The 27,023-nt window shown below is 39.7% G+C and overlaps 1 protein-coding gene across 1 annotated transcript in view; it reads right to left on the bottom strand.

The window, feature by feature from the left end:
- The window catches only part of PRKAR2A (protein kinase cAMP-dependent type II regulatory subunit alpha), a 119,652-nt gene that overhangs the window by 25,847 nt on the left and 66,782 nt on the right, over window positions 1-27,023 (bottom strand). Inside the window, exons 3-5 of the mRNA XM_026650216.1 lie at window positions 15,313-15,365; window positions 12,319-12,402; window positions 4,246-4,352 (exon numbers count right to left, since the gene is read on the bottom strand). Coding sequence (XP_026506001.1) covers window positions 4,246-4,352; window positions 12,319-12,402; window positions 15,313-15,365 — 244 coding nt within the window. The remainder of the gene's footprint in view (window positions 1-4,245; window positions 4,353-12,318; window positions 12,403-15,312; window positions 15,366-27,023) is intronic.

Raw genomic sequence — 27,023 nt, 5'->3', positions numbered from 1 at the left:
GAGATTTAGATTAGACATTAGGAACTGTATGGGTAGTGAAGCACAGGAAGAAATTACCGAGGAAGGTTGTGGAATCTGCGTCATTCAAGATTTTAAAGAACTGGTTAGACAAACACCTGTCAGAGACAGTCTAGATAATATTTAGTCTTGCTTCAGTGCAGTGAACTGGAGTAGATGACCTACTGAGGTCCCTTCCAGTCCTAGATTTCAATAATTCTAAGTGGTTAGTGGTTCAAAGGGAGGTTTCATCAGAGAATTAAGAACTAAATTCAAATCTCAAGCTGTGGTGGGTTCTCTGCCATTTGGGAAGAGATTTGATAAACTTTGATGAATCTGGAAGTTGCAGGATAAGCAAATGCCAAGAAACCTTCCACAGGAAAATGAAATCCTGTAATGACCACCACGTGGACTTTAATGGAGCTCAAAGACAGACCTCCTATCTTCAGAGTGAAAAAGTATTCTAGAACCTCCGAAATGGGAGAGCTGACAGGAAACAGAGGAAAGTGCACAGACCTTCTGAAGGTAAATTTTCTGTGTACATTCCCTTCTGCTGTTGATTAGGACTTCTTTAACCTTTCTGGAACAGGAGAGTTCTAACTCTGAGAGCCATTTAGGTACCAAGCCTTGAACCACAGAGTGTTCAGGTGGAGGTGACAAATGTTCCCCAAGTCCTGAGTGAGAAGACTGGGCATCAGAGGGAGATTGATGGCCAGCCAGGAGGAGAGGTGAAGCAGATGAGCTCCCCATCCAAGGAGGGACGCAGCCAAAACTACTGTGACAGTGGGAGGAAGATGGTTGTAGGGAACCCTGAGCAAACCTTGTCCGGACTCTTCAGTCAGTCGAGGGACTGATACTACTACACAGCTGGGAATAGAGAGCTACTTGTTCAGACTGTGTATAAACTGTCCTGGGCAGGCTTGGAAGCAGTGCAGATAAGCTTATTTGGAAGGAGCATGAGGAGCTGCAGACATGATCTCACAGTGACCTGTGGTCTCAACCGGACTTGTGCAATTAAGTGTGTCAGACTGAGAAATCTGTCCTCAGGTAGGTTTTGGATGTCGAGGCATCAAGAGTGGCCCCTTTGAACGCTATCAACTGTCAAGGTAAGAGGGAGGATTTTGTAGTATTGAGCTGATGGAGTACTTGAGGAAGAGAAACTCAGCCCTCTTTACTGTGGTTTGCACTTCAGTGTAGGAATGCACCTGGGGAAGCCAAATGTTGAGATAGGGAAAGACGGCTACTCCCCCCGGTGACGCTGTGCAGTCACCACTATAATTTTTGTAAACACTCCGAGGGTGGCAGAGAGTCCGAAAGGGAGGACTCCCTGACCTACATGAAACATTGGAATCTCTTATGAGAGAGGCGTAGCACAGCATGAAAGTTTGCATCTCGATGGTCAAGGGCTGTGAAATAGTTTCCCAGTCCACACATGGAGTAACAGCTGCGATTGTTACCATCTTGAATTTTTGTACCTTGACAAAGGTATTAAGCATCCTGAAATCTAGAATTGACCTCTACCCGCCCTTCTTTTTGGGGAACCAGGAAAAACTTGGAATAAAATCCCCTTCTTCTGTACTGAGTGGGAACTAGTGTCACGGCTCCTGTGCAAAGGAGGGAGAGACTCTCTTATACAAGTATTGCAAGGCAGGTAAGGAACTGGCTGAAAGGGAGAGGACAATGGGCTGTGGTGAAAGAAACACTTTCAGGTCTGAGGGAGATTGTTAATAGAGTTCATCAAGGATTGGTCTGGGGACCAATCTTATTTAATATTTTAATTAATGACCTTGATGCAAAACGTAGAAGTGTGATAATGGAATCTGCTGATGATACAAATTTGGGAGACACTGTCAATACAAAGGAGAATAGGATTATTATGCAGGAAGAATTGGATGACCCTGAGGACTGGTGTAACAGAAATGGGATGAAATGCATTAGCATGTAGTGCAATGTCATGCATTTAGGGACTAAAAAGAAAAATTTCTGCTATAAGCTGGGGGGAGGGAGGCTCATCAGTTGGAAATGACAGAGGAGAAAAGCCTGGATTAATTAATTGATCGCTGGAGGACTAGGAGCCACCAATGCAATGTCGCTGTGAAAAAGACAAATGTGATCCTACGACACATCAGGTGAAGTATTTCCAGTAGAGAAAGGGAAGTACTAATGCTATTATACAGGCACTGCTAAAACCTAATCTGAAATATTGTGTATAATTCTAGTCATCCACATTTAAGAAAGATGAACTCAAACTGGAACAGGTGCAGAGAAGGGTTATTTGGATGATCAGGGGAACGGAGAGCATATCTTCCAAGAGGAAAGTAAAAGACTGCGGCTTGTTTGGCCTAACAAAATGAAAGCTGAGAGAGGAAAGGATCTGATTGCTCTCTATAAATACGTGGGGGAGAAGAGCTATTTAAGCTAAAGTACAATGTTGGCACAAGAACAAATGGGTAAAAACTGGCCATGAATAAATTTAAGATGGAAATTAGAAGAAGGATTCTAACCATCAGAGGAATGAAGATCTGGAACAGCCTTCCAATAGGAATACTAGGGGCAAATATTCAAACTAGTTTTAAGATGGAGCTTGATAAATCTGTGAATGGGAAAATATGCCAGGGTTGCCTGCAATAGCAGGGGGCTAGACTCAATGACCCAGAAGGTCTCTTCCAGTCCCAGTCCTATATTCCTAATTCGCCCTGCATCCAGGGAACCTCAAAGAGTCATCTTAGTGCCTCTGAAGCAAAGTGGACCCAAAAACCCAAGCCTCAAAGGCATTGATGGTGGAATTTACTGCTCTACACCAGAGCCAGAAGGCTTTGAGAAAGGCCTGTGCCTAACATCTCCAAGCAGGTGGAGAGCTGAAATCTGCCACAATAGTTACAGTTCAAATAGGGAGCTCCTTTGTTGACCATGATCAGAAAGGAACTGTAAGGAAAGGTTCTCAAGAACATTAGGGCACCAGCAATTGCTCTGTGGACAAGACACACCTACTGATGGCTTAAAGAGCTAAAATCCTTAGAAAACAAAGGAATTTCCACCTAACTCAAACTAGAAGTGCGTGACCCAGGAGTAGAAATCCAATCAATGTGGTATCTTTAGGGAAATATGCTTTTGGACATGGAAAATAGATACAATAAAATAATTTAGATAATGTTAGACGTTCAAAGATGATGATTTGTGGAAGGAAGAGTACAGCAGACACTGCTGAGCCTGCATTTCCAAGTCAGGTCTCAACTGTCATACAATACTACCTATCAGGCTTGATTCACTTATTCTCAATATATTGTCTTTTTGACCTGCACAGTTTTGCCCACAGTTGTGACAGCAGTAAAGTACCAACTACCGTCATATCCTCGGGGGGGGGGGGGGGGGGGAGAGAAGGGAACACATGTGGCACAAACTCTACAGCCTTAAATCTTCTGCAGCCAGCTAGCTTTCAGTATAAAATGTTTTATAGCTGACAGCCTATTTGTAGAACATAAGCTAATCAAAATAGGAATTTGGCTGAATTAACTAGGTTACCAGAAGCTAACGTAAAAGTGCTTTGTAAACTCCCTAAAAATACCATAAATGACAATCCAAAGGAAATGCACTGTCTTAAGGAATTGCTTTGAAATCTTTAGTGTCTATTTAATGGTGCCATTATTTGAAAGAGGAGCATCTGATAATTACATGAATCAACATCTGTGGCTGAATCAAGATCCTGTTCCCACAACCACTTATCCTTACATTATTCAAGATTATTCTTATTAACATCACAGTTTTATAGGAGCCACAAACGTATATTCTTCATATCTGCAGAAGAATTAAGTAGGTGTTCATCAATAGAACTGTCATTAGGAGATGCTTATAAAAGGAAACACTGATACACCAGAGTTTCTTTGAATGTCTTTATTATAAAAAGGTAAAAAAATATATATAGGTATTTTATACATATGAAAGGGAGAATCTCAATTACACAGATATACAGAACCCATTGATCTGCAAGAGAATAGATAGACTGATTGACTGACAACCGGGTACCTTAAAATAGCTACCTAGTACAGAAGATTAGGCTGAATAATAGAGGAAAGATGTTTATAAAAATCCCTAATGAATGAAAAAAATTAGAAAAACAAAAGCCGCATGAGGTGCTAAGTCTATAGGAATTCCCTACTATTTCCAGAATGATTGAAATGGAACAGAAATTATGAGTTCTAGATTTTTATCTCCATAGAACTCATACAAGTCAATGGCTCATTTTCCTACCTCTCAACGACATAAAAGTTGTCTCCATCATCTCCTTGGTCAATGACATGTTCCTGAGGTTTCACTTTCCTCTCAAACATGGCGTCGAGAACCTGAGACAGCTGCTCCTGGAAGGTTAAAAAAACCGATTAACATTATTCATTGGAAAAAGACTGGTTCATTCAACTTTTGTTCTGGACAGTGAGTAGAATCATAGAATCATAGATTATTAGGGTTGGAAGGGACCTCAGAAGATCATCTAGTCCAACCCCCTGCGCAAAGCAGGATCAATCCCCAACTAAATCCCCAAATGGCCCCCTCAAGGATTGAACTCACAACCCTGTAGTAAGGCATATGGATTTTCATATCCTGAATAGGAATATTTGAGTTATTTTAATATTTTTACATTAACAGCTTTCAATTTTATTTTAATATTTAGTATCTCAAGGGTTTGCTTGCATTGCATTTTCTGACAAAAATGCTGATTTGTAGTTCAAGCCTAAATAGCTTAATCCACTGCTATGGGTTCAATGCCAAAGATTCTCAGCGAGTGTAAACTGATATAGCTCCTTTGATACAGACATGCTGATCTACATCAGCTGAAGATATGGTTCACTAAATCTATGTCTACATAACAGCACCATATTTAACCATCACAGTCTCTATCACTGTGCCATTTAAGGGCCTTATATGAATGCTGAACTTCTTTCCTATATTTGTTATCCTTAAAACCACTGACAATTGACTTTCACTGTAATTTCTGTCCACTATCAGATACGCTAACTTTACATTTAAACCACAACAAATTTCCAAAATGCAACTCATGAACACCCCTAATCCAGTGTTTATGCTGCTTAATGCACTTTAAAATTTACTACACTAGTTTTACAATGACTCATTACAGCAGTATCTGTAAGCACCACTATATTAGAAGTGCTGTCTGACTTTTCATCAGAAATCTCTTATTTTCTCATCTTAAACCCGCCCGGTATTTAAACTGAGAAGACAGTCTCAGCCTGAGAGCTGTTTGTTTTAACCACATATTTAAAGTATGTGTGTGTAAATAACAGAAGTCAGAAAAATGTAAGCATTGTGGCTATAAATGCTTTTTTAACCCCTAAAGCTCAACGGTGCCTTATTTTGGGGGGTGGGAAGCAGAGGCTTTAAAAAAATCTTCAAGCTTGTTGATAATGTGAACAAGTATAGTTGGATCCTGAAATTTAAAATGTAAACAGCCATAGGAGGTTAAAATACTGTGTATGCTCACCAACTCCTTTTTAATAAGCACCACCTCCTTTTTAATAAGAAGTAGTAGCATAGCTGATGCACATGCCCAATACATTACAGCATTTTAAGATTCTACAAACTCACTCACAAGATATTGTGTAACACAACTGCATTAGTGACACTATCACATTTTTTGCAGGATTCTCTCCCATGACAGAACTTGGCTTTAGATGTGGGGACATAATGCACGTTAGTTTTCCACAGGCAAGAGTGTTCAGATCTGCAGCATATTAAGGATTTTTGCTAGGAACCTGGATTGGTTTTACTCCAAAATTTACTCTGATTCTTGCAAGAAGTGATCCAAAGGACACTGGCTTCTTAGTCTTTGATTATGATTGTTCTGGTAGCTAACTTATGCCTTTTAGAAGATATATTTAAACAGAACAATTGATGTACTGGGCCTACATTTACTTTGGTTCAACTCAACTGAAATCACTGGAGTTAAACAAGAGATGAATTTGGCCAATTACGTGTACTCCAGTCATGCAAAGTTATATTTACCCAAAGAATAATTTTTTGACAGGTTAGTAAAATAGACGTCTTAGTGGGTCCCTTGAGAGGTATCTTCAACACTATTCTGTTAAGGGAAAAACGTCTACAGCCTATGAAAGACGCTGTTGTGGTTGTTTTCCCTCAGGACACAAAAGACCTTACCTTATATGGGCCTATAGGAGCTGCATCACTGTTGAATCACAACAAAGACTATAGCAAAAAATACTAGCGAGCTGACTGCAGTCTACGCTCCCAACTTAAATAAATCCAGATGAAACTGGATTCATTAAGGATAGACAAATGTAAGACAATATTTGGAGAGTACTTGAAATCATCCATAATGCTAGATTTAAAAAAAAAAAAAAAAGGGGGGGGGGTTGTTTTTTTGTTATCACTAGACTCAGAGAAAGCCTTTGACAGAATGGAGTGAAGCTTTCTGTTTCAAGTCCTATCCCATATGGACTTTGGCCCCCAGTTCCTTAAATGGATAACTGCTCTTTACACCAACCCAAAAGCAACTGTGCAAATTAATAGGGTGAAATCTCCCCTATCAGAACTACAAAGAGGGACCAGGCAGAGATGACCAGTGCCTCCTCTACTTTTTGCACTGCCCCTGGAGCCTTTTGCACAGAGGATAAGGAACAATGAATCCATCACAGGAATAAAACTTGCAAGAATATATCAGAAAATATCATTACATGCAAATTATGTAATATTTTGATATAAATCAAATATTTACCTAAAATGAGTTGCTAAAGAAATCCAGGAATTTGGGAAGGTGTCTAGATTTAAAGAAAATTATGCAAAATCTGAAATGCTAGGTATTAATTTGCTAGACTCTGAAAAGTCACTCTTCCAGAAACATTTGGGTACAAATGGGCAACAAATTATATAAGATACCTGGGAATTCAAATTTCAAACAACTTAGAAGAGCTCTATGATTTAAATGTCAAACTACTACTTCAGCAAATAAACAAAGATCTGGAAGGCTGAGGAAAGTATGCAATGTCTTGGTTGAGAAGAATATCCATAGTCAAAATGAACACTCTGCCAAGCACTTCTTTATTGTTTCAAAATCCTTATGTGATTCTGTGAAGTTTTAGGAAAAAAGAACCGTAAGACCAGTAGGACAATGGAACAGACAATGGCAGGGGATTAGACTACATGGCCCTTGTGGTCCTTTCTAACCCTATGGTTCTATGATTCTACCCCAGATAAAACCCTAGCAGGAATACAAAGGATGTTAGAATTATGTGGAATACGAAGAGACCAAGAGTGAGTGGAGATGCTTTGTACAGACCCATTAAACAGGATAAATTAGCTGTTCCAAATATTCTATAGTGCCAGCCAGCTCAAAGCAGTAGTGAAGTGAGAGTGCTCTTACCCAGGCAAACACTGGCCCTTTATGGAACAAGAAAATTGTGGCAGTGAAAATGTCACAAGGCTACAACAGATTAATTAAAAAAATCATGACCTCCACAAATTTACACACAGTCTTTATCAAACGCTACTCTAGGAGGTTGGGATAGAACTAGAGAAAAGAAATTCTTTTCTGTTGCCAATGGCACCCGCTGCTAATAAGCCAGATCTTAACGCAAATTGTGAACTCCAGAGCTTCAAAGATTGGGAGAGTGATGGAATATACATGGCTGGCCAGTTATTCAATAAAGAAACTTTTCTAACTTATTTAAAAGATCAAAACTAACTTTAACTGGGTCCACTCTGCCCTGGTACCAGTACTTTCAAGTCAGGCATTATGTTTCTTGCTTTTCCAGAAAACCTGTTTTATACAGAAAACAAACTTTAATAAAGCGATGGTGTCTACTCAATTAGAACCCAAACAAAAAATATAACTAACTGATATCAATCTTTGCAGATAGCTTTCCTAACAAAAAAGTCTCTATTTATGACATGCTGGGGACAAGGATGCTGATAGACAAATTACCCCAAGGGGGTCTGATCAGGAAAAGAAGACCAGTGATCTTAGTTCGTAGCACAATACAAGAAAATTTCTTGAAGATACTGTTTCAATTATACCTCACATCAGTCACATTAAAAAATAACAGATTAATGGGGATAAATGTTGGAAAAGTTGCGGTGAAAGAGGAGATTTTATGCATATATGGTGGACATGTCCAGTCATAACAGAGTATTGGGATGCCATCTGTAATCCAATATCACAAATTGTTGGAAATTTATTACCAAATGATCCTTTGGTAATCCTCCTGTGGCTTCCAAGAGGAAATGAAGAATTAATCCCTTATCTGCTAGTAGCTGCTTGGCTATTAGTAGCCTCTCACTAGAGAAAGGAAAAATAGTCCAACCACAGAAGAATGGTTCAAAAAATATGGGAGGTTGTAGTTATGGAAAAATTAACACACCAATTATGTAGCCAGCAAAATAGCTACTTAGATATTTGTTTACATTTTATTCAATACTCAAAGTACATCCATCAGCCCCCTCCCCCGCCCCATACCTGTTCAATGTTTCTAAATATTAACATTTGATAGACATGCCTGGTCTGTTAAACGCATACACTGAGATTTCACTCAACTTAATAAAATCACTAGAAACAACATATTATAGGTGTTGTAATGATGCTCACTCTGTAATATGGTAACACCCTGTTAAACAGATTACTTTCTTCTGTAAAATGTCTCTTTAAACAAAAGGTAACTGTTGTAATGATAGTTTTGTTTCTGATATTTACATGGCAAAAATTTGTAAACTTCCTAAATAAATAGTGTAAAAAATAGTTTTACACTCCCTCAGTCATCACAACAAAGGGCAGAAGAGCAGATTTTTGCCTGACCCTTTTGCAAGATTGGCTTACTTATATTAGACCATTCATTATGTTGAGACCACATACAGAACTGGATACAAGCAGATGCTGCACACACTTCGTAGCCTGGTGTATATTCTGTAATCGTTCTTCCCAGGCTGTTCATATTTTTCAGTTACTCAAGGGGATTGAGAAAAAGATGGCAAATGCTATCCACCATTCATATTGCTATTGGAAAGAAGCTTGACTCCTTTTGTAAGGTGCCCTCAGAGGTAATGACGTCCTGTACCATCTGCCTACACATCATGATCATTTTCTTTAGCGCACACATTGTTCTAGTGTTGGAGCCCTAACAACTGCCATAATTAAGGTTGCTCAGTTAAGAACAGCCATACTGGGCCAGACCAATGATCCATCTAGCCCAGTATCCTGTCTTCCCACAGTGGCCAATGCCAGATGCTTCGGAAGGAATGAACAGAACAGGAAATCATTGAGTGATCCATCCCGTTGTCCACTCCCAGCTTTTGGCAAACAGAGGCTAGCACCACTCAGAGCATGTGGTTGCATCCCTGACCATCTTGGCTAATAGCCATTGATGGACCTATCCTCCAGGAACTTACCTAGTACTTTTTTGAACCCTGTTATAGTTTTGCCCTTCACAACATCCCCGGCAACGAGTTCAACAAGTTGACTGTGCGCTGTGTGAAGAAGTATTTCTTTCTGTTTTAAACCTGGTGCCTATTAATTTCATTGGGTGACCCCTAGTTCTTATGTTATCTGAAGGAGTAAATAAGATTTCCTTATTCACTTTCTCCATACCAGTCAAGATTTTATAGACCTCTATCATAACCCTCTTAGTCATTTCTTTTCCAAGCTGAGAAGTCCCAGTCTTTTTAATCTCTCCTCATACAGAAGTTGTTCCATACCCCTAATCATTTCTGTTGCCCTTCTGTGTACCTTTTCCAATTCTAATATATCTTTTTTGAGATGGGATGACCAGAACTACATGCAGTATTCAAGGTGTGGGAGTACCATGATTTTATATAGAGGCATTATGATCTTTTCTGTCTTATCATCTACCCCTTTCCTCATGGTTCCTAACATTGTTAGATTTTTTGACTGCTGCTGCACATTGAGCAGATGTTTTCAGATAACTATCTACAATGGCACCAAGATCTCTTTTTACACCCCATCATTTTGTACATTGAATTTCATCTGCCATTTTGCTGCCCCATCAACCAGTTTTGTGATAACCCTTTGTAATTTTTCACATTCTCCTTTGGACTTAACTATCTTGTATTTTCTGCAAATTTTGCCACCTCACTGTTTATCCTTTTTCCAGATAATTTATGAATATATTGAACAGCACTAGTCCTAGTACAGGCCCTTGGGGGATACCACTACTTACCTCTCTCCATTCTGAAAACTATTTATTACTACCCTTTGTTTTTTGTCTTTTAACCAGTTACTGGATCCATGAGAGGACCTTCCCTCTTATCCCATGACAACTTACTTTGTTTAAGAGCCTTTAGTGAGGGCCCTTGGCAAAGGCTTTTTGAAACTTTAAGTATACTATATCCACTGGATCACCCTTGTTCACGTTTGCTGACCCCCTCAAAGAACTCTAAAAGATTGGGGAGGCATGATTCCCCTTTACAAAAACCATGTTGACTCTTCCCCAACAAATTCTGTTCAACTATGTGTCTGATCAATCTATTTTCCTCAGATTCAACTTCCAAGTTCTGAACCATATTTTAGGGAAAAGAGAATCAAGTACACTGGTACAAAGCAGCACTTATTGGCATAAGAACAGCAGCATTAGCAAAATGGGTTTGTCATTAGTGAAAATAGAAAGGGATGCAATTTTCTTGGGGGGAGTGTCTAAAAAATCATGTTAATCAGAATCTTGAAATATTTACCTGAATTAAAACAGATTGATTGGTGTTTGATCTTTATGTACATGCTCAAAAACAGACTGCAAACAATTCATATTTCAGAAACTGGCACTGTGAAAGTGATGGGCTGGAGTGTTAGAGTCAATGACAAAAACAGTGTGTGCATCATCAGCTGTGTGTGTGTAACTGGAGAATTCTGTCAAAATACTGGCATATTAGTATGCAAATATCAATGGGGTAAATTTTACTGAGGGAAGGAAATGATCACTTGAATGATCTGGCATAGTGGGCAAGGTCATCACAAAGTAACATAGCAATAGTGAGCAAAGCTACAATAAGCCATTTTCTGCACTGGTTCAAAGCAGAATGAGCTGCACCAGTGCAAGTCACAGCTTACAGTGGTTTTGCCTGTCTGCACTAGGGATTTACACTCATGCAGCTACAAGAGAGCGAACTATTAATGCTGAATCCCCAGAGCACAAGAGGTCTCAGAACAAGGCAGTTCCTACTGACATGAAGAAAGTTATACCAGTGCAACTTGTGTATATAGACAAGAGCAGAGGAAGGTCAGACCACAGATCTACAATGCCTAACTATTCCGTTATAAAATTCTTGTTAAGATATCATAGTATCACATATCAGTTGCTTCTACTTTGGATACTGCAACAGTGTTTCTGGGCAATCCACAACCATGCTATGGAATGATATTTCAGATTCTTATTTTCTGCATGAGATGGTGGTGGCTCACTTCATACTTCAGTGTACTGTTTCCTTCTCAAGTGTCATAACCTAAAAGCTACAAGAGTTTAGAAATTTTCCTACTGCTTCTTTTAACAGGTCTTTGTGGTTCTCAAGTTAGCAGCAGCAATAAGGCTGTCAGGCCTTTGATTGTTTTTTACACTCTGGTTTCCAACAGCCAAAAAGATAATTGGAATCCTGTCATGGTTCAGGGCAAAACATTAACAATGGTTACAAAGGAGAGCTCAGGATTCTGAGCTCAAGACTTGACTGGAGAGTACTTATGCCATCTAGCTAGTGTTTTATTTTAAAATGTATTCAACTGTAATTTAAATATTCTCATATTCTGTTACTAGTTTGGGGGTTTAGATTTTTGAAATAATAGAAATTCTTCATAGTCACCTTTTCATAGAATCATAGGGTTGGAAGGGACCTCAGGAAGTCATTTAGTCCAACCCCCTGCTCAAAGCAGGGCCAATCCCCAACTTTTTTTTTTTTGGCCCCAGATCCCTAAATGGCCCCCTCAAGGATTGAACTCACAACCACTGAGCTATCACTCCCCCCTCCCCCCCCCGCATTCAATCAGGAGAAGATAACAATAATCCCTCTTTTATATAGACAATTTCTCCTCCACCCCATTCAATCAGGAGAAGATAACAATAATAGAGAATACTGAAGCTATTACCTGGATCTATTTCTACTTTAACCTTTTACAAGTTGGATATTTGCTTCTTAGTTGAATCCTCCTTTGTAAGGAGGCTATTACAGGATACAAATTCAGTATGTCCTTGTATTCCTACAATACTCCTTTTGCAATATTCCACTACTGAGAACAATATAAATGGCTAGTAATTATACATACGGTAAACTACTGTAGTTCAAACATTATAGCAGTACTACCTGATCTAGGTTTTTGAAGAGGAGTATATCTTTGCATGCTTCTTGCAGTCTACATCTCTGCTCATCTGTTTTTGGATGAACTACCTGCAAGGAAAAATAAAACAAAACCTGTCATGGCAGTACAGAAATCTGATCACAATCTGAAGCATACTTAACCTCACAAAGTGAATCACAACATTAAGTAAGAGCCTTGATGTAGCTGGCACCTCAAAAGAATGAAAAGTGAAATAATGTATAAAAGAAAAGTGAAAGAAAAAAATATCTATATAGTGACAATAATTGTTCAGGAACTCGTACTTAAAAAAAATTGATATTCTGACAAAGTATATTTTTAAAGAACATCTAGACAAAAAATACACAAATATTTAGAAAATTAAACTGAGTGAGCAAAAGCTGTTTTACTATTGCTCTTCAATGAACTATTTTATTGTTTTAATATTCCTCATCATAACAGCTCCACTAATATTTTATATAAACTAGAGCATTTGAGATATTTATATGTCTTAAAAGTAGTTATTTGAAAAAAAGAATTTATTTTTAAATTCTGGAATTCTTTTCCACTCTTTCCCGCTTCTGAATTGTTTAGTGATCTTCAGGCAGCTGAAACACAAAGCCTGCCTAAGAGACTAGATCAGAGTATGGCATGGAAGGATGGAAAAGCACTCCCACCCCCCACCCAAGAACTTGGAAGAAAAGGAACAAGAAAACAATTCCAAGTAAAAAAACAAAGTCAGACCTCTCTTTTCTTCTAAACTGTTCTGTTTTCTCTTTTCTCCTAATACAGAACTTAGGCAAGCAAAGGGGGACCAGGCACCAGTTCAACTGCTGTGACCATGTCTGATCCAGAGAACTCTGTGCCTCTTATGAGCAAGAATTGGAGAAGAAACCCATGACCTTTATGAGAATGAGAGAGGTGAAGCTAGTGCAGAAGGAGCTTCTCCCTGACAAATGACCCTTCCCAGGCACTTTCAGACACTAAGCATGGGAGGTCAGCAACTAAAATCTTTCCCTTGCACCAGTGAAAATTAGTCATCCATTCAATCCTAAGAGATGGGCTTATAAAAAGGAAACAGATCTCAGATGACAACAGTTTGTCCAGTAGATCCGCACAGCCGACTAACAACAAAAGTTATTTAATTTTTTCTAAACTCAATATTAAATTAAAATTAAATGTATAGAAGTAGACTGTAAACCATGTTTTTAGAGAAAAATACCCAAGAAAGCAATGAACAAGAAGGAGGAGGAACAGAGGGTATCCCAGCGATAGCAACGTATGTAGCCTCACAGTAAGTGTTGGTTCCACAAGCAAGTGTATTTGCAGCCCCAATGGCCACAAATTTCTAGAAGGTTCAGATTTTGGTGCAGATGCACATGAGAGTGGGGTCTATATGGACAATAATTGAATTTGAAATTTTATTTTTTGTAAGCCTTAAATTCCACTGAAAGTATCTGAGGTACTGAAAATCTTGATGAGATCCAAAATACATGGTATACTACTCAGATACCTTTGTGAGGCTCATACTAGAAATACTTACACAGTACAGAAATCTTATGATACATGTTTCTAGTGGCCATAACCACCAGTAAATCATCTAAAAAATGTGATACCAGAATTTCATCTGACGTCACTACAAAAAAACAAGAAAAACTGAAGTTTTTAGTTTTGTTTTCTTCAGATGATGTCTTCCCAGATAAAGAGTACAAATGTTCATTTCTTCACTAAAATAATTCATTATAATGAAAACAAAATCCAAGTAAATTCACTGGGGGTTAAAATTGGATAGTAAGCAGATAAGAGGATGAATTGATTGAAATTAACCACATAGATAGCCAGGATTCTGAAAGAAAGTTGCACCATTAAGTACTTAGCCATTAAATAAAAAAGAATGAGAACACTGAAAAACTTGATGTAAAAACAATACAAGTCAAAATACTACTCAGGAATCAAAACCTATAACATGGTGGTTCTCAAACTTTTGTATTTGTGACCCCGTTTCACACAGCAAGCCTCTGAGTGCGACCCCCCTTATAAATTAAAAACACATTTTAATATTTAATACTATTATAAATGCTGGAGGCAAAGCAGGATATGGGGTAGAGGCTGACAGCTCGCGACCCCCACTTAATAACCTCGTGACCCTGAGTGGTCATGACCCCCACTGCTCTAACACAATAAATGAATCCACTTTTCAAAAACCTATTTGCAGTTACTAGAGACACCTATCATCTATTTCTCAGTATTTTGGAATAAAATATTTAAAAAGAATCTCCTCCTTTAGAATAAATTAAATCGGCTTTAGATTTTCACAATATTGAAACTCTGACATGTCCTTGAGACTAACAAGGCAACTGAGCTTCATTCCAGAAGTACAAGTCCCTAAAGGAAATATCGATCCCTATCAACCAGGATCTTGTTACATACAGTAGCCCTCGAGAAATACAATTACAATATCTGAACTGTAATAATCCCTATAAATTCCCTGCATTTAAAAAGATACGACAATTGGTGATTATAGGCTCAAGCACATTTCAACAAAGCATTTCCAATATAAGCAGCAGGTAAGCTCTCCCAGAACAGACCTGCTTTGATAAGGAAGGCAGTAAAAACCATGAGAGGTATTCTAGACATCCAGACACGAGAGCTGTGCTAAAGCTTCACTAATTCTTCACACTAGCACCAGTGCTCCAGGAATTGTCTGAACAAGTGTTACTTAAGCAGATAATTAAGAAAGGGAAATATTTAAGTTCATATAGATGGTAGGCCTCTAGGTACAATTTTAAAATCTTTTTAGACAACAAATTTGTAAATTAAAGCCCATAATGCCCAAAGGAACGCCCAGAACAAAGAGACTTAACATTTCAGAATAATTCTGCTTTTTCAGTAATCATTTCATTTTGCAGAATTAAATGTAGAATTGACAAGGGGATGATGTGCTTCATATGTACATTAACGTATGCAAAAGACTATGCAAGATGTGATTTGCCCATTCTTACCCTTGGTTCTGTATCTTCCTCTTCCTCATCTGGGTTGAAGGCTTCAGCACAAACTTAATAGGAAGAAGAAGAAAAAAGGTTACACAAAAGCTCTATTTCACTTGAGCATAAGACAAATAAAATTTCAATTCCTTCCCTCTAAATTTGCCTTTCTATATTTCACTTTTGTTTTTAAAGTGATTTTTTGTCTGAATAGTGTCATAGTGCCAAAGGATGAAATCCTATTTATCATCAGAATAGATACATTATGGTCATATCCAGACACCAAAGTGAGGGGCATGTAAAAGACTGAGTAAGCTTCTTCCACATTGGCCAAAACTATCTTTTAAAACTCTACCTCAAACCAGCAAGCTTACCTTCAAATTATAAATACAGTGCTCTTATGCACACATACAGATTTCAATTCTGCATGTCTTATAACCACATTTATAACAATCATGAACATAGATCCATTCACAAAACTTTCCCTAAACATTAGAGGAAAAACCATCTTGTAGCCACGACCCCTCATCCACATACATTTCAAAACTAAATACAACACCTATAGATTCACACAAACCCTTTATTAATATACAAAACACAAAATGTAACCAATAAATATGGTCTCCGTTAAGGCTATAAGATGGTGGCTTCGGATGAGAGAGTGAAGATGTGGGCTGTGAGTCATGGAAAGCAGGTAGGCAGGACTGAAAAGGGGAACTGATTAGTGGAGTATAGATGGGTTGTTGAATGACTAATTTGCTTTTTATGGTCTGTCTTGGAGAAGAAGGGGTGGAATATGGAATCTATCCATCTTAAAGTTCAGGGTTTTTTTTTTGAGGAGGGTGGTAGAGAATTTCCCAACTTTTAATAAGTATTAACACTAATAACTACTCAGATGGGTAAGAATCAACTCTTGGTATGTACTATCACATGCACTCCCCCCTCTCAGAGTCCAACATTTCATAACATTCAAACAGCCTGGCCCCCAGAGCTGTAGTCCTTCCCAATGTCTCCTGTGCAGCCCCATTTCTCCTTGGGCACAGACTATTTCTGTGTCTCATGCACCTATCATCACAGTATGCAGGCACTGTCCCATAATGTATCTTCTGAGCTAAGCCAGCAGTTCTCAACTAGGGGGCCACAGCTCCCTGGGGTCTGCGAGCCCTTTCAGGGGGGCCGCAGGGACCCCAAGCAGGGAGTGGTGTGGGGCTGAACTCCCGAGCCCTGGTGCCCCCCCCCATGGGACTGAAGCGGGGGGAGGGCTGAAATCCTGAGCTCCCCCCATACCCCTGCTGAAGCCAGGAGCAAGGGGGAGCCTGAAGCTGGGAGCAGGGGGGGGACTGAAGCCCCAAGCTCCCCCTCCCCCCGCTGCAGCCAGGAGTGGTAGGGCTGAAACTCCGAGCTCCTCCACCACCTTCTTGGAGCAGCAGGGCTGAAACCCCGAGCTAACCCCCACACACTGCAGCCAGGAAGAGTGTGGGGCTGAAACCCCTGCCCCCCTCCACTGCAGCCAGGAGCAGGGGGGGCTGAAACCTTGAGCCCATGGGAAGAGTTGAGGGAGCACGAGGGTGTTGCCCCCCCAAACTGCAGTGCCTTACCTAGAGTGGGGAAGTCCTGGGGGCAGCTCCACCCCCCACCTCCTCCTCTCCCCCAGCCCCCCCTCAGGACCTGCTCTCTGGCCGGGTCCTAGGCCAGAAGCTGGAGCCAGGCAGTGAGGGGAAGTTGCTCCTCTGGCGGGTGGTGCCATGGAGTGGGCAGCCCTGGCATCCCCCCATCTGCTGCGGGTGCCCAGGGTGGCGGCTGCTCCTCAGCTCCCGCAGGCTGTCAGAGCTGCCTGGACGGCTCCGAGGCCAGCAGAGCCTTCGGGGAGCAGCCACCGGCACACAGCCCCAGACAGGTGGGTGGCCTGTGGAGGTGATGCTCCCTCCCTGCATCCCGCTGTGCAGAGCTGGCCAGAGCCCTGCCAGCCCTTAGCGTCCCCTCCCCCCAAAACAGAAGTCAAACTAGGCCTATGCCCAAGAGTTCCCACCCTGGCCCAGAGTCCCGAATCCCCCCTACCCCTGCTTGGCTCTGGAGTTTTTATAGCATGTTGAAGGGGGCCTCAGAAAGAAAAGGTTGAGAACCTCCCTGAGCTAAGCAGAGGCGATGCATGTGAGGTCATGAGCCCCCTCCCCCCAATTTGCCGCTTGGCTTGTACTGAGCATGCTCACACGGACTAAGCAGGTTCAGTAACATCTTCTGACGTTGCTGCCCTACCTCTATCCCCCACTATCGGCAGGTATGGGTCGTTTCTGGAGTTGAGCAGGACTTCCCTCTTGAAAGTCTTTGCAATACATTCCAGAAACACTAAATTTAATATATCACACACAAAATATATATTATATAATTTCATACACCCTCCCCACACTAGATACACGGAGACAAAAGACTTGGGAGCCACTCATCAGAATAGGCCAATTCTGTTGTATAGCCAGAAATATATAATCAATTGATGTTTATAATACCCAATAATACATATTTAAATCAGTACACATTAGATTTTAATCACCTATATCTGCATTAACAAAGTGAAAGCCCAGCATTAAAAATAACATTAAATAATCTTTTTGGACACCATTTAAAAGAGGACACAATAGGCAGTGAACACTTATTGCATGCATACAATGATGTTATGAGGAAGAAGATTCCTGGCCAAATGACTTTAACCTTTAGTTATTACTGACACAATCATGATGTTAGAGAGTCAAGGTGGGAGAGGTAATATCTTTTACTGAACCAACTTCTGTTGGTGAGAGAGACAAGCTTTTGAGCTTACACAGACCTGAAGAAGAGCTCCGTGTGAGCTCGAAAGCTCTCACCAACAGAAGTTGGTCCAATAAAAGATATTGCCTCCCCCATCTTGTCTCTAACATCCTGGGACCAGCATGGCTACTGTCACCATGTAAGAGAGGCAATTATAATGGTCGGTTTCAAGAATTTTGATGTCATTTTAGTTCAGGTTCTGAGTGCTTCAGGACAGACTTTTCTTCTACTGCAGTTTCATATCTAGTAAAATCTGGTACATAATGACCTTTTTTGGAATATTAAGACCCAAATATTCTCCAAGTTCTAGAAAGATAAGTCTTTAAAAGAAAATGTTTCTATTAACTTGAGAGCTTTGACAGTTGTTACATATCTAGGTGGACTTCGATTACATTCACATGAGATGCACAGATGTGCAGAGACACAAGGTGAAAACTCATTCTTGTTTTTACCTACTTCTGCTCTTGCGTTAGTAAGGGTAGTCTTGCGGCTAAGCCTGTACACCACTTAATTTTAAAAGAAAATAGACAGGCATTTTCTTTTGTACTTTATTCATTATCCTGACAATACTGAAAACTTGGCAAAATGCCCAGCTTATTACCATGACATCTAACAAATTAATGGATTTAGGAAGAAATTAAAAAAAATAGCACGTTTTAAAAATCTAGAACCAACTCTATTTGGAAGTTGCTGAATACTAATTTAGAGAAGCATATGGTACTGACCACCAATAATCTAGTCATTAGTCTTTCATAAGGGTTACAAAAATCCATCATTTTAGCAACATTTAAGGTGCTTGTATATGTTCCATAAGCAGAAAGGTATAAATACAGTCACTATGTTAGCTAATTAAGTTTGAGTCCATTTTTTTTCTGGGCATGAATACTAAAACATAATGCAAACCACTCATTCACATCACAACAATGAAGCCAAATGCTGAAGTCATTAACTGTATGAACAATGACAGAGTCCTGTGGCACATCAGCGACCACATCACCATCCATGGTCTGCCAATACAGTTGTGCTCTTCTAGGACAAAACAGCTAACTAAGCCCACAATGCAGCGCACGAGAGCCATAGATAAAGGGTTCTTGATTAGGGGGATCTGGGTGTGGAATGTGGAATTCCAAAGGATTTCAGACGGTTCCATAATTTGTTTATCGTTAAGGCACATCACAAGATCTTTCTCTATGCTAAAGCTTTCCCCAAACACTCTATTTTATAAATACACCCACACCACTAGATATGCATATCAAGGTTCTCAGCTGACCTGAAACAGCCAGACACAAGGCTATCAGAAGAACCCAATGTGGAGCTATGCGGTTGAGGGAGGCTTTGAAAGAACAGTTTCAAGTCAGCCACAGTAGTGTTCTGTGCTGGAGAGTTCTCTGGGCCTGGAGCTTTGGGAGCTGCTAAGAATTGCATAGTGCTTGCTGTGCATTTATAAACAGGACTGGGTATTTTCCTGATGGTTATGAATTCTGTGGTGCTTGGTATGCATTTACAAGTACTGTTTGCTTTGACTAACACTCTGCAATATTTGTTGTCAATAAAGATAATTTGATTATCCAAAAACAGAACTTTATTGGGTGGGGAAAAAAAGTGCAGAAAAGTAATGTGCAAATAAACCACACAGGCAATGCTATACAAATTTTTAACGTGTTTCTATGGCTGGTCTGTGGCTGTGCTTGCATAGTCTCTTCTCTCCACAGGCTCAGGAGATCCAATATTTCCTGTCTACTCCAGGCAGGAATCAGTTGGGCAGTTGCACACAACAAGGGTGAGCAGCTAGGTATGCTCACCATGATGGCCAATCAGGAAATGGCATTTCAACTCTGACCCTTGACTGGTGGAGTTTAACACAGTACCAGAGCAGTCACTCTTGCAGGGAACGGGGCACTGGGGGACAGCTGCTGGAGGACTGTTAGGGTACGTCTTCACTACCCGCCGTATCGGTAGCAATCGATTTATCCGGGATCGATATATCACGTCTCGTTAAGACGCGATATATCGATCCCCGAACGCGCTCACCGTCGACTCCGGAACTCTACCAGAGCGAGCGGCGGTAGCGCAGTCGACGGGGGAGCCGCGGCCGTCGATCCCGCGCCGTCTGGACCCCAGGTAATTCGATCCAAGATACTTCGACTTCAGCTATGTTATTCGCGTAGCTGAAGTTGCGCATCTTGGATCGATCTCCCCCCCCCCCCCCAGTGTAGACCAGCCCTTATGGTCAACACCGCTCATGCAGTATCTATACCCTCCTGGTGTCAACCTCAATAGGTTGACAAACGCTCTATGTCATTTGGGGAGCTAGTTTTATTGTGTTGCTATAATGGCATGCATGTCAGCTAGAGACAAATTTGAATGTAGATATATGCATAAATAGGTTGACGCAAGGCATCTTACAACAACCTAATTTTGTAATGTAGACCAGACTTAAGATAAATATGACAAAGAAAAGTAACTTAATAGGTAGTTCTGTTTGTCATATAGTCTGTCTCCCATACTACTTCCCTCCCACACCTACTCAGGGATTGCTTTTCAAATAGTGAGCCCTTTTCCATTTCTGTCTTTGCTTCGCTCTGGAAGTTTCATTATCGAAGTGGAAGTGGGTAGGCTGGTGCTTTTATTCTGATTTTGACAGCTCTTGCTTCCTGGTAGCTAGAACACTAATACAATATCTGTTGACGGATGAGGAAGAGAGGAGATATAGGACAATTATGAATTCTGAACTACAGATTAAATACTGTGGAGTACTACAAACTCACAAACTAGCAACAAGGCTGCCATGCTAACAAATGGCAATCGAATGCCCTGTCCATCCCAGTATTTTACAAAATTACTAATGCAAGAAAAATATTGTATATTAATATTTTCCAGTGCATCTCCCTGTATATTCAGTTTTATCGCCATTTGTTTTAATTTGTAAGCTGCTTGGGGAAACAGACTATCTGGGTCTTTTACAGCATGTTATCTATTTAGATTTTTATATCAAGTTAATCACCATGGTGTCTTAACATACTGTCTGTGCTTGAATAATAATGCTGTGCGTCTGTTCCTTTTGCTGCCATTAACTATATACAAAACTCTTTAGCATATTAATGAAAAGTTAACATAAGGACAACTAAAGGTTACCCATTTGTAAGTTAAATTATAAACACTGATTACACCAAGCTGATCCTTACTTTTTCACAAGAAAAAAGGTAAAATGCTCCACTATCTTATATGATTGAATTAGCACTGTTGGCTATTTCAGTGTCTAATAAACAGATATTTGTGGGAAGCCTACATATACAGACTATCCTAAAGATAAGTTTTGTTAGTATTGTCTTCTTGAATCCATCTCTGATAACGAGACAGTGGAATCAGACTTTGCCTAGATGGAATTTTTATAACAATTGTAGCTACACTGGAGCAAGACATGGCACACCAGTGTAAACTATGCCTTGCACCAGTGCAGCACATACACATCAGGCATGTGCATCACTGCAGCTACACATTTACCCTAATTATGAGCTCCACTGTAAAAAGAGCGAGTGTACGTTCATAAAATGTCACAATAACCTCGAACAACAAGTATTAATGGGAAAAGGTGCAAAAACAAGATTCATAGATTCATAGATTCTAGGACTGGAAGGGACCTCGAGAGGTCATCGAGTCCAGTCCCTTGCCCGCATGGCAGGACCAAATACTGTCTAGACCATCCCTGATAGACATTTATCTAACCTACTCTTAAATATCTCCAGAGATGGAGATTCCACAACCTCCCTAGACAATTTATTCCAGTGTTTAACCACCCTGACAGTTAGGAACTTTTTCCTAATGTCCAACCTAGACCTCCCTTGCTGCAGTTTAAGCCCATTGCTTCTTGTTCTATCCTCAGAGGCTAAGGTGAACAAGTTTTCTCCCTCCTCCTTATGACACCCTTTTAGATACCTGAAAACTGCTATCATGTCCCCTCTCAGTCTTCTCTTTTCCAAACTAAACAAACCCAATTCTTTCAGCCTTGCTTCATAGGTCATGTTCTCAAGACCTTTAATCATTCTTGTTGCTCTTCTCTGGACCCTTTCCAATTTCTCCACATCTTTCTTGAAATGCGGTGCCCAGAACTGGACACAATACTCCAGCTGAGGCCTAACCAGAGCAGAGTAGAGCGGAAGAATGACTTCTCGTGTCTTGCTCACAACACACCTGTTAATACATCCCAGAATCACGTTTGCTTTTTTTGCAACAGCATCACACTGTTGACTCATATTTAGCTTGTGGTCCACTATAACCCCTAGATCCCTTTCTGCCATACTCCTTCCTAGACAGTCTCTTCCCATTCTGTATGTGTGAAACTGATTTTTTCTTCCTAAGTGGAGCACTTTGCATTTGTCTTTGTTAAACTTCATCCTGTTTAACTCAGACCATTTCTCCAATTTGCCCAGATCATTTTGAATTATGACCCTGTCCTCCAAAGCAGTTGCAATCCCTCCCAGTTTGGTATCATCCGCAAACTTAATAATCGTACTTTCTATACCAATATCTAAGTCGTTAATGAAGATATTGAACAGAGCCGGTCCCAAAACAGACCCCTGCGGAACCCCACTCGTTATGCCTTTCCAGCAGGATTGGGAACCATTAATAACAACTCTCTGAGTACGGTTATCCAGCCAGTTATGCACCCACCTTATAGTAGCCCCATCTAAATTGTATTTGCCTAGTTTGTCGATAAGAATATCATGCGAGACCGTATCAAATGCCTTACTAAAGTCTAGGTATACCACATCCACAGCTTCTCCCTTATCCACAAGACTCGTTATCCTATCGAAGAAAGCTATCAGATTGGTTTGACATGATTTGTTCTTTACAAATCCAGATGCGCAGACTGAATTAGTTTAAACAAAAAGGCCTACAGATATCACTCAGGGACTGTGTTAAGATCATGCCTGGTTAGCAAGAAAAGTGTGGAAATGAAAAATCAGTGAACCAAAATTGGTGTGTCGGAAACTAGACCTAACTGATGGGCAGAATACTACATCCTCATTATTCTGCCCAACACTCCCTTTTGGAGAGATAGAAGTTGCATTTTCTATCTTTGTTATTCAGTGTGTGTGTGTCCTGTTTTGTCTTCTAGGAAACAGGATCGGACTTTAAAAGCAGCAATAACAGCTCCAGCCCATTCCAACTAATTTCTCCCTCTCTCCAAAAGGACAGTTATCACCATCTTTAATAACATCTATAAAAACCTGTCAAACGGGTTTTTTTTCTTTTAAAAACTCCAGCTAAAGGGTTTTTGCTTTCTTCATCATCACTGTCCCATCCCTGTATAGTCCTTTGTTCTGTAACACGCATGATATGTCATGATCAAAGTCCTTGTGGCTCAGTGCAAATTTCAAAATACATATGGTAACTAGGATGCACAGGTGAACACACACAGAACTCTCAAGAAGATTGTATCTAGGCCATAAGTTGGGACATCAATTCTGCTTTTTCAAATCACCAACCACAAGGCTCAGATTGTGGAAGATTTTTGAACTTCCAAAAATGTGAGTTAGAATTATGTTGTGTGACACTCAGAGTGCAAACAGCATGCCAAAAACCTCAAACATCAAAAGTGAAGTTTACATTAGAGATGTTCTCATTTTTCATTTTATATTTTTGTTATCTTAGCAAACAATAAAGACCTCCTTTGTCACACTTTCTCTGCACTCTTGGAGATGGCATTTTCTGTAACTTGAACATAGCCATGGAATCAATATTAATATATTTTTACCCATATAAATGCTTAATTTTTCTTTTCTTTTTTTGCATCCAATAATGGACTTATGAGTGGAGTATATCCAGGGCAAGGTGCTTTGCAATCCTTCCTTTAAAGCTTCCACTTTGTGCTACATTTAAGGCAACATTCTTTGCATAACAGAAGACTGCAACTTTAGCAAGTTCACAGTTTTGCCTTTTTAGCTGTTTATAGATCGGTAACTGACATTTTGCCATTTTGGGAATATCAAAGAAGAACAGACATTGCTCCTGAATGACAGTGACACTGAAGAGCTGTTATAAGACCTGGAACAGTTTATGGTTCTGGGTACGTTTCGAAGACAATGATGCCATCAAAAAATTCTCATTTGTATGACAAAGCTCAGTGTTCTGCTTCTCAGTAATGAAATTTCTGCTCAATGGCACGTTTGGTCCTGATGAATCCAAAGAAACTGATTTCCTGCTATTTGAGATGAGCACAAACCCTGTCTCTCTAGTTACCCTGGGTGAGGGTCAGCAGCAGCAGGGATGAACCCAGAACTTCTGGATCTAAAACCATGAGCTGAGGCACTCAGGTCAGTTAGCTCAAAGCCAGTAGCAGACTCAAACCACTATGTGGGTCCAGCTTGGGTTACATTAACATTTACATTTTACATTGGAAGAATCCTGTTTACATTATCTTCAGTTCATTTGATTACTTGTTTTCTACCATTTACTTCAACTTTGGGCATGTTAACCCCGATACATTTATAAATTGATATTTGTAATCACTAACCACTAATTATTCATTTGCACTACTGAACAACAATTTTCACATTTACCACTGTCAGATTCCCTATGTGGTTGCTTCTCATTCTAACACTGAAGACTACAAAATAAGATGAGCTAACCAGCTTTGTAGAGAAACAGTTTATCAGATGCCCTGCCCATTTTCCAAAAGTTTCTAGATTCTAGAAAGCCAGTAACACCCAACAGTTAACCACCAGCTCCCTTCTCTCCAACATTCAATGACAGTTGATTCCACCACCATGCCCCCTTTCTCCATTCACCAATGGCTCCCTTTCTCCTCTAAGATTCTAAACAGGTTTATAACTTTTATAACCTTCCTAATTAATAGGCATAACAAGAACCTTGATGTTCTTATCTCTTCTTTTAAATTTTCAGAGTAGCTACAGCTTTCATGTATAGATTAAAATTAGGGACTAGTGTTTTTAGTCTGAGTAATTTTTTCAAACACTTCAGTGACACAAATTGAAAACATTAAAAAAAAAAACCCAAAAAGCAGAAAACACCGTCTTTCAGAATGCTCGCTCTCTCTCAAATAAATAAAGCCCAAGAAAAAATTCTAAAAGTTAGAGGTATTTGAGGGGGTGAGTATTTAAGTGGCAAAGGAGAAAATGTGTTTTGATTTTCAATTCTGGAAACCCTGTTCAAATTCAACTTACAGTAGAAAACAAGTAAAAATAGAAATCAGAAGAACTATTGCTTAGCCTAATTTGGAAAAGTCAGTCTCTGCTCAGGACAAAAAGGGCTGCATTGGCAGAGTTGCATTGTAAATCTTATGAAGTGCCCATGTGTTTGGTACCTCTAGCTCTCATTACTGTCTTTCAAAATATTGTAAAATATGTAAAATATTGGGGAAATGAGTAACTGGACTACTCCTCATAACATTATCTTGTCTGTGTCAAAATTCCCATTACAGCATATCAGCAAAAAACTGCAATAGTTCTCCCCATCTGGCACCGAAGGCTAAATTTTATTGCCATAATCTCGGTCACACACTCCCTCTACTTTAAATTAAATCTTTTCGGTGATGTGATGAGTGCAACTTGAAGGGCCAAGCCTGGGTCCTGCTTTTCAAACAGTCTAAGATAATGATCATTTCTCCATAGGAAACATTCACAGAATTATATAAGTAATTTTTCCTCCAATTGCAATTTCAGGTATACAGTAAGCCAAAACATTTATATGGTGCTTTGTAACATGACTATCTTATGTTGTCTTTTAAAATAAGCCAGTAAAATACAATAAACAGCCATAAAAATAGGTTAACCTAGACACAGGTTAAATTAAATAGACATGTTAAATATAGTACAGTATTAAAAACACTAAGATTAAGTTCCCCTAGGGACCAAACAGGGAATTTCCTGAGGGAAGGCATAATATGATAAAAGTAATTTATGAACAGCAAATCTAAACTGAAATTTGGCACCTTTACACTGAATAAATCACTTAGACAACAATTCTTTTGATAGAGCTATGAAGCAGTTGACTCACCGTAGTGAAGACACAGACATAAGTAGATCTAAGTTATTCACGTAGCTGAAGTTGAGTAACTTAGATCGATCCCCCCCAGTGTAGACCAGGCCCAAGACTAGTTACTTTTAAATCTGTTATGGAATGTCCAGGCAGACTAAAGTGTTCACCTACTGGCTTTTGTATGTTACCATTCCTGATCTCTGATTTGTGTCCATTTATTCTTTTACATAGGGACTGTTCGGTTTGGCCAATGTACATGGCAGAGGGGCATTGCTGGCACATGATGTTACATTAAAAAAACCTGCATAAAGGGAGGCTTGATTTTTAACTCGTCAGAGAAGCCACGTGCCAAAGAATGAATAAATCCACACAGTCACTCCTTCCTTTTGCAGTGAAGGATCTCTTTGAATAAAAGTGTATAGATCCTTGTGGTGATAGAGAGGTATACATTATACCATACACACACAGAATTTGGTATTATAGACAAACTAATTTTGGTTAATTTGAAAGCAACTGCCTAGTATTTACATAGCACTCCATCTTCAAAGCACTTTTTAACAATCAATAAACCTTAGAACACTGTGAAGGATATTTCTCCATTTTACAGATGAAGGCTGAGGCACAGAGGTTAAATAATTTCCCCAAGGTCATCTTGCGACTGAACCAGGATTACAACTCCTACGCTTCTGGCTCCCAGTTCTGTACTCACACCAGTAAAGCTGGGCATCCCATTAGATCCGGAACTGCTCTGGATGTTAAGGTAACATAGAAGCAGAGTACTTTGTACAAAATAAGTTACATCATGCTACAGAATTGATTAAAAACAATGTAACTTTATGTGGAAGCAGTGTAGAAGGAGCTCGCATTCTGACATGGGTAATGCCTTGATTTTGCCTATCACAATTAATGTTTGAACAGTAATTCAA

This window comes from Terrapene carolina, unplaced genomic scaffold, assembly GCF_002925995.2.
Source record: "Terrapene carolina triunguis isolate 2854851 unplaced genomic scaffold, T_m_triunguis-2.0 Scaffold89, whole genome shotgun sequence".
NCBI lineage: Eukaryota > Metazoa > Chordata > Testudines > Emydidae > Terrapene > Terrapene triunguis.
This window is presented reverse-complemented; position numbering and strand designations above follow the sequence as displayed.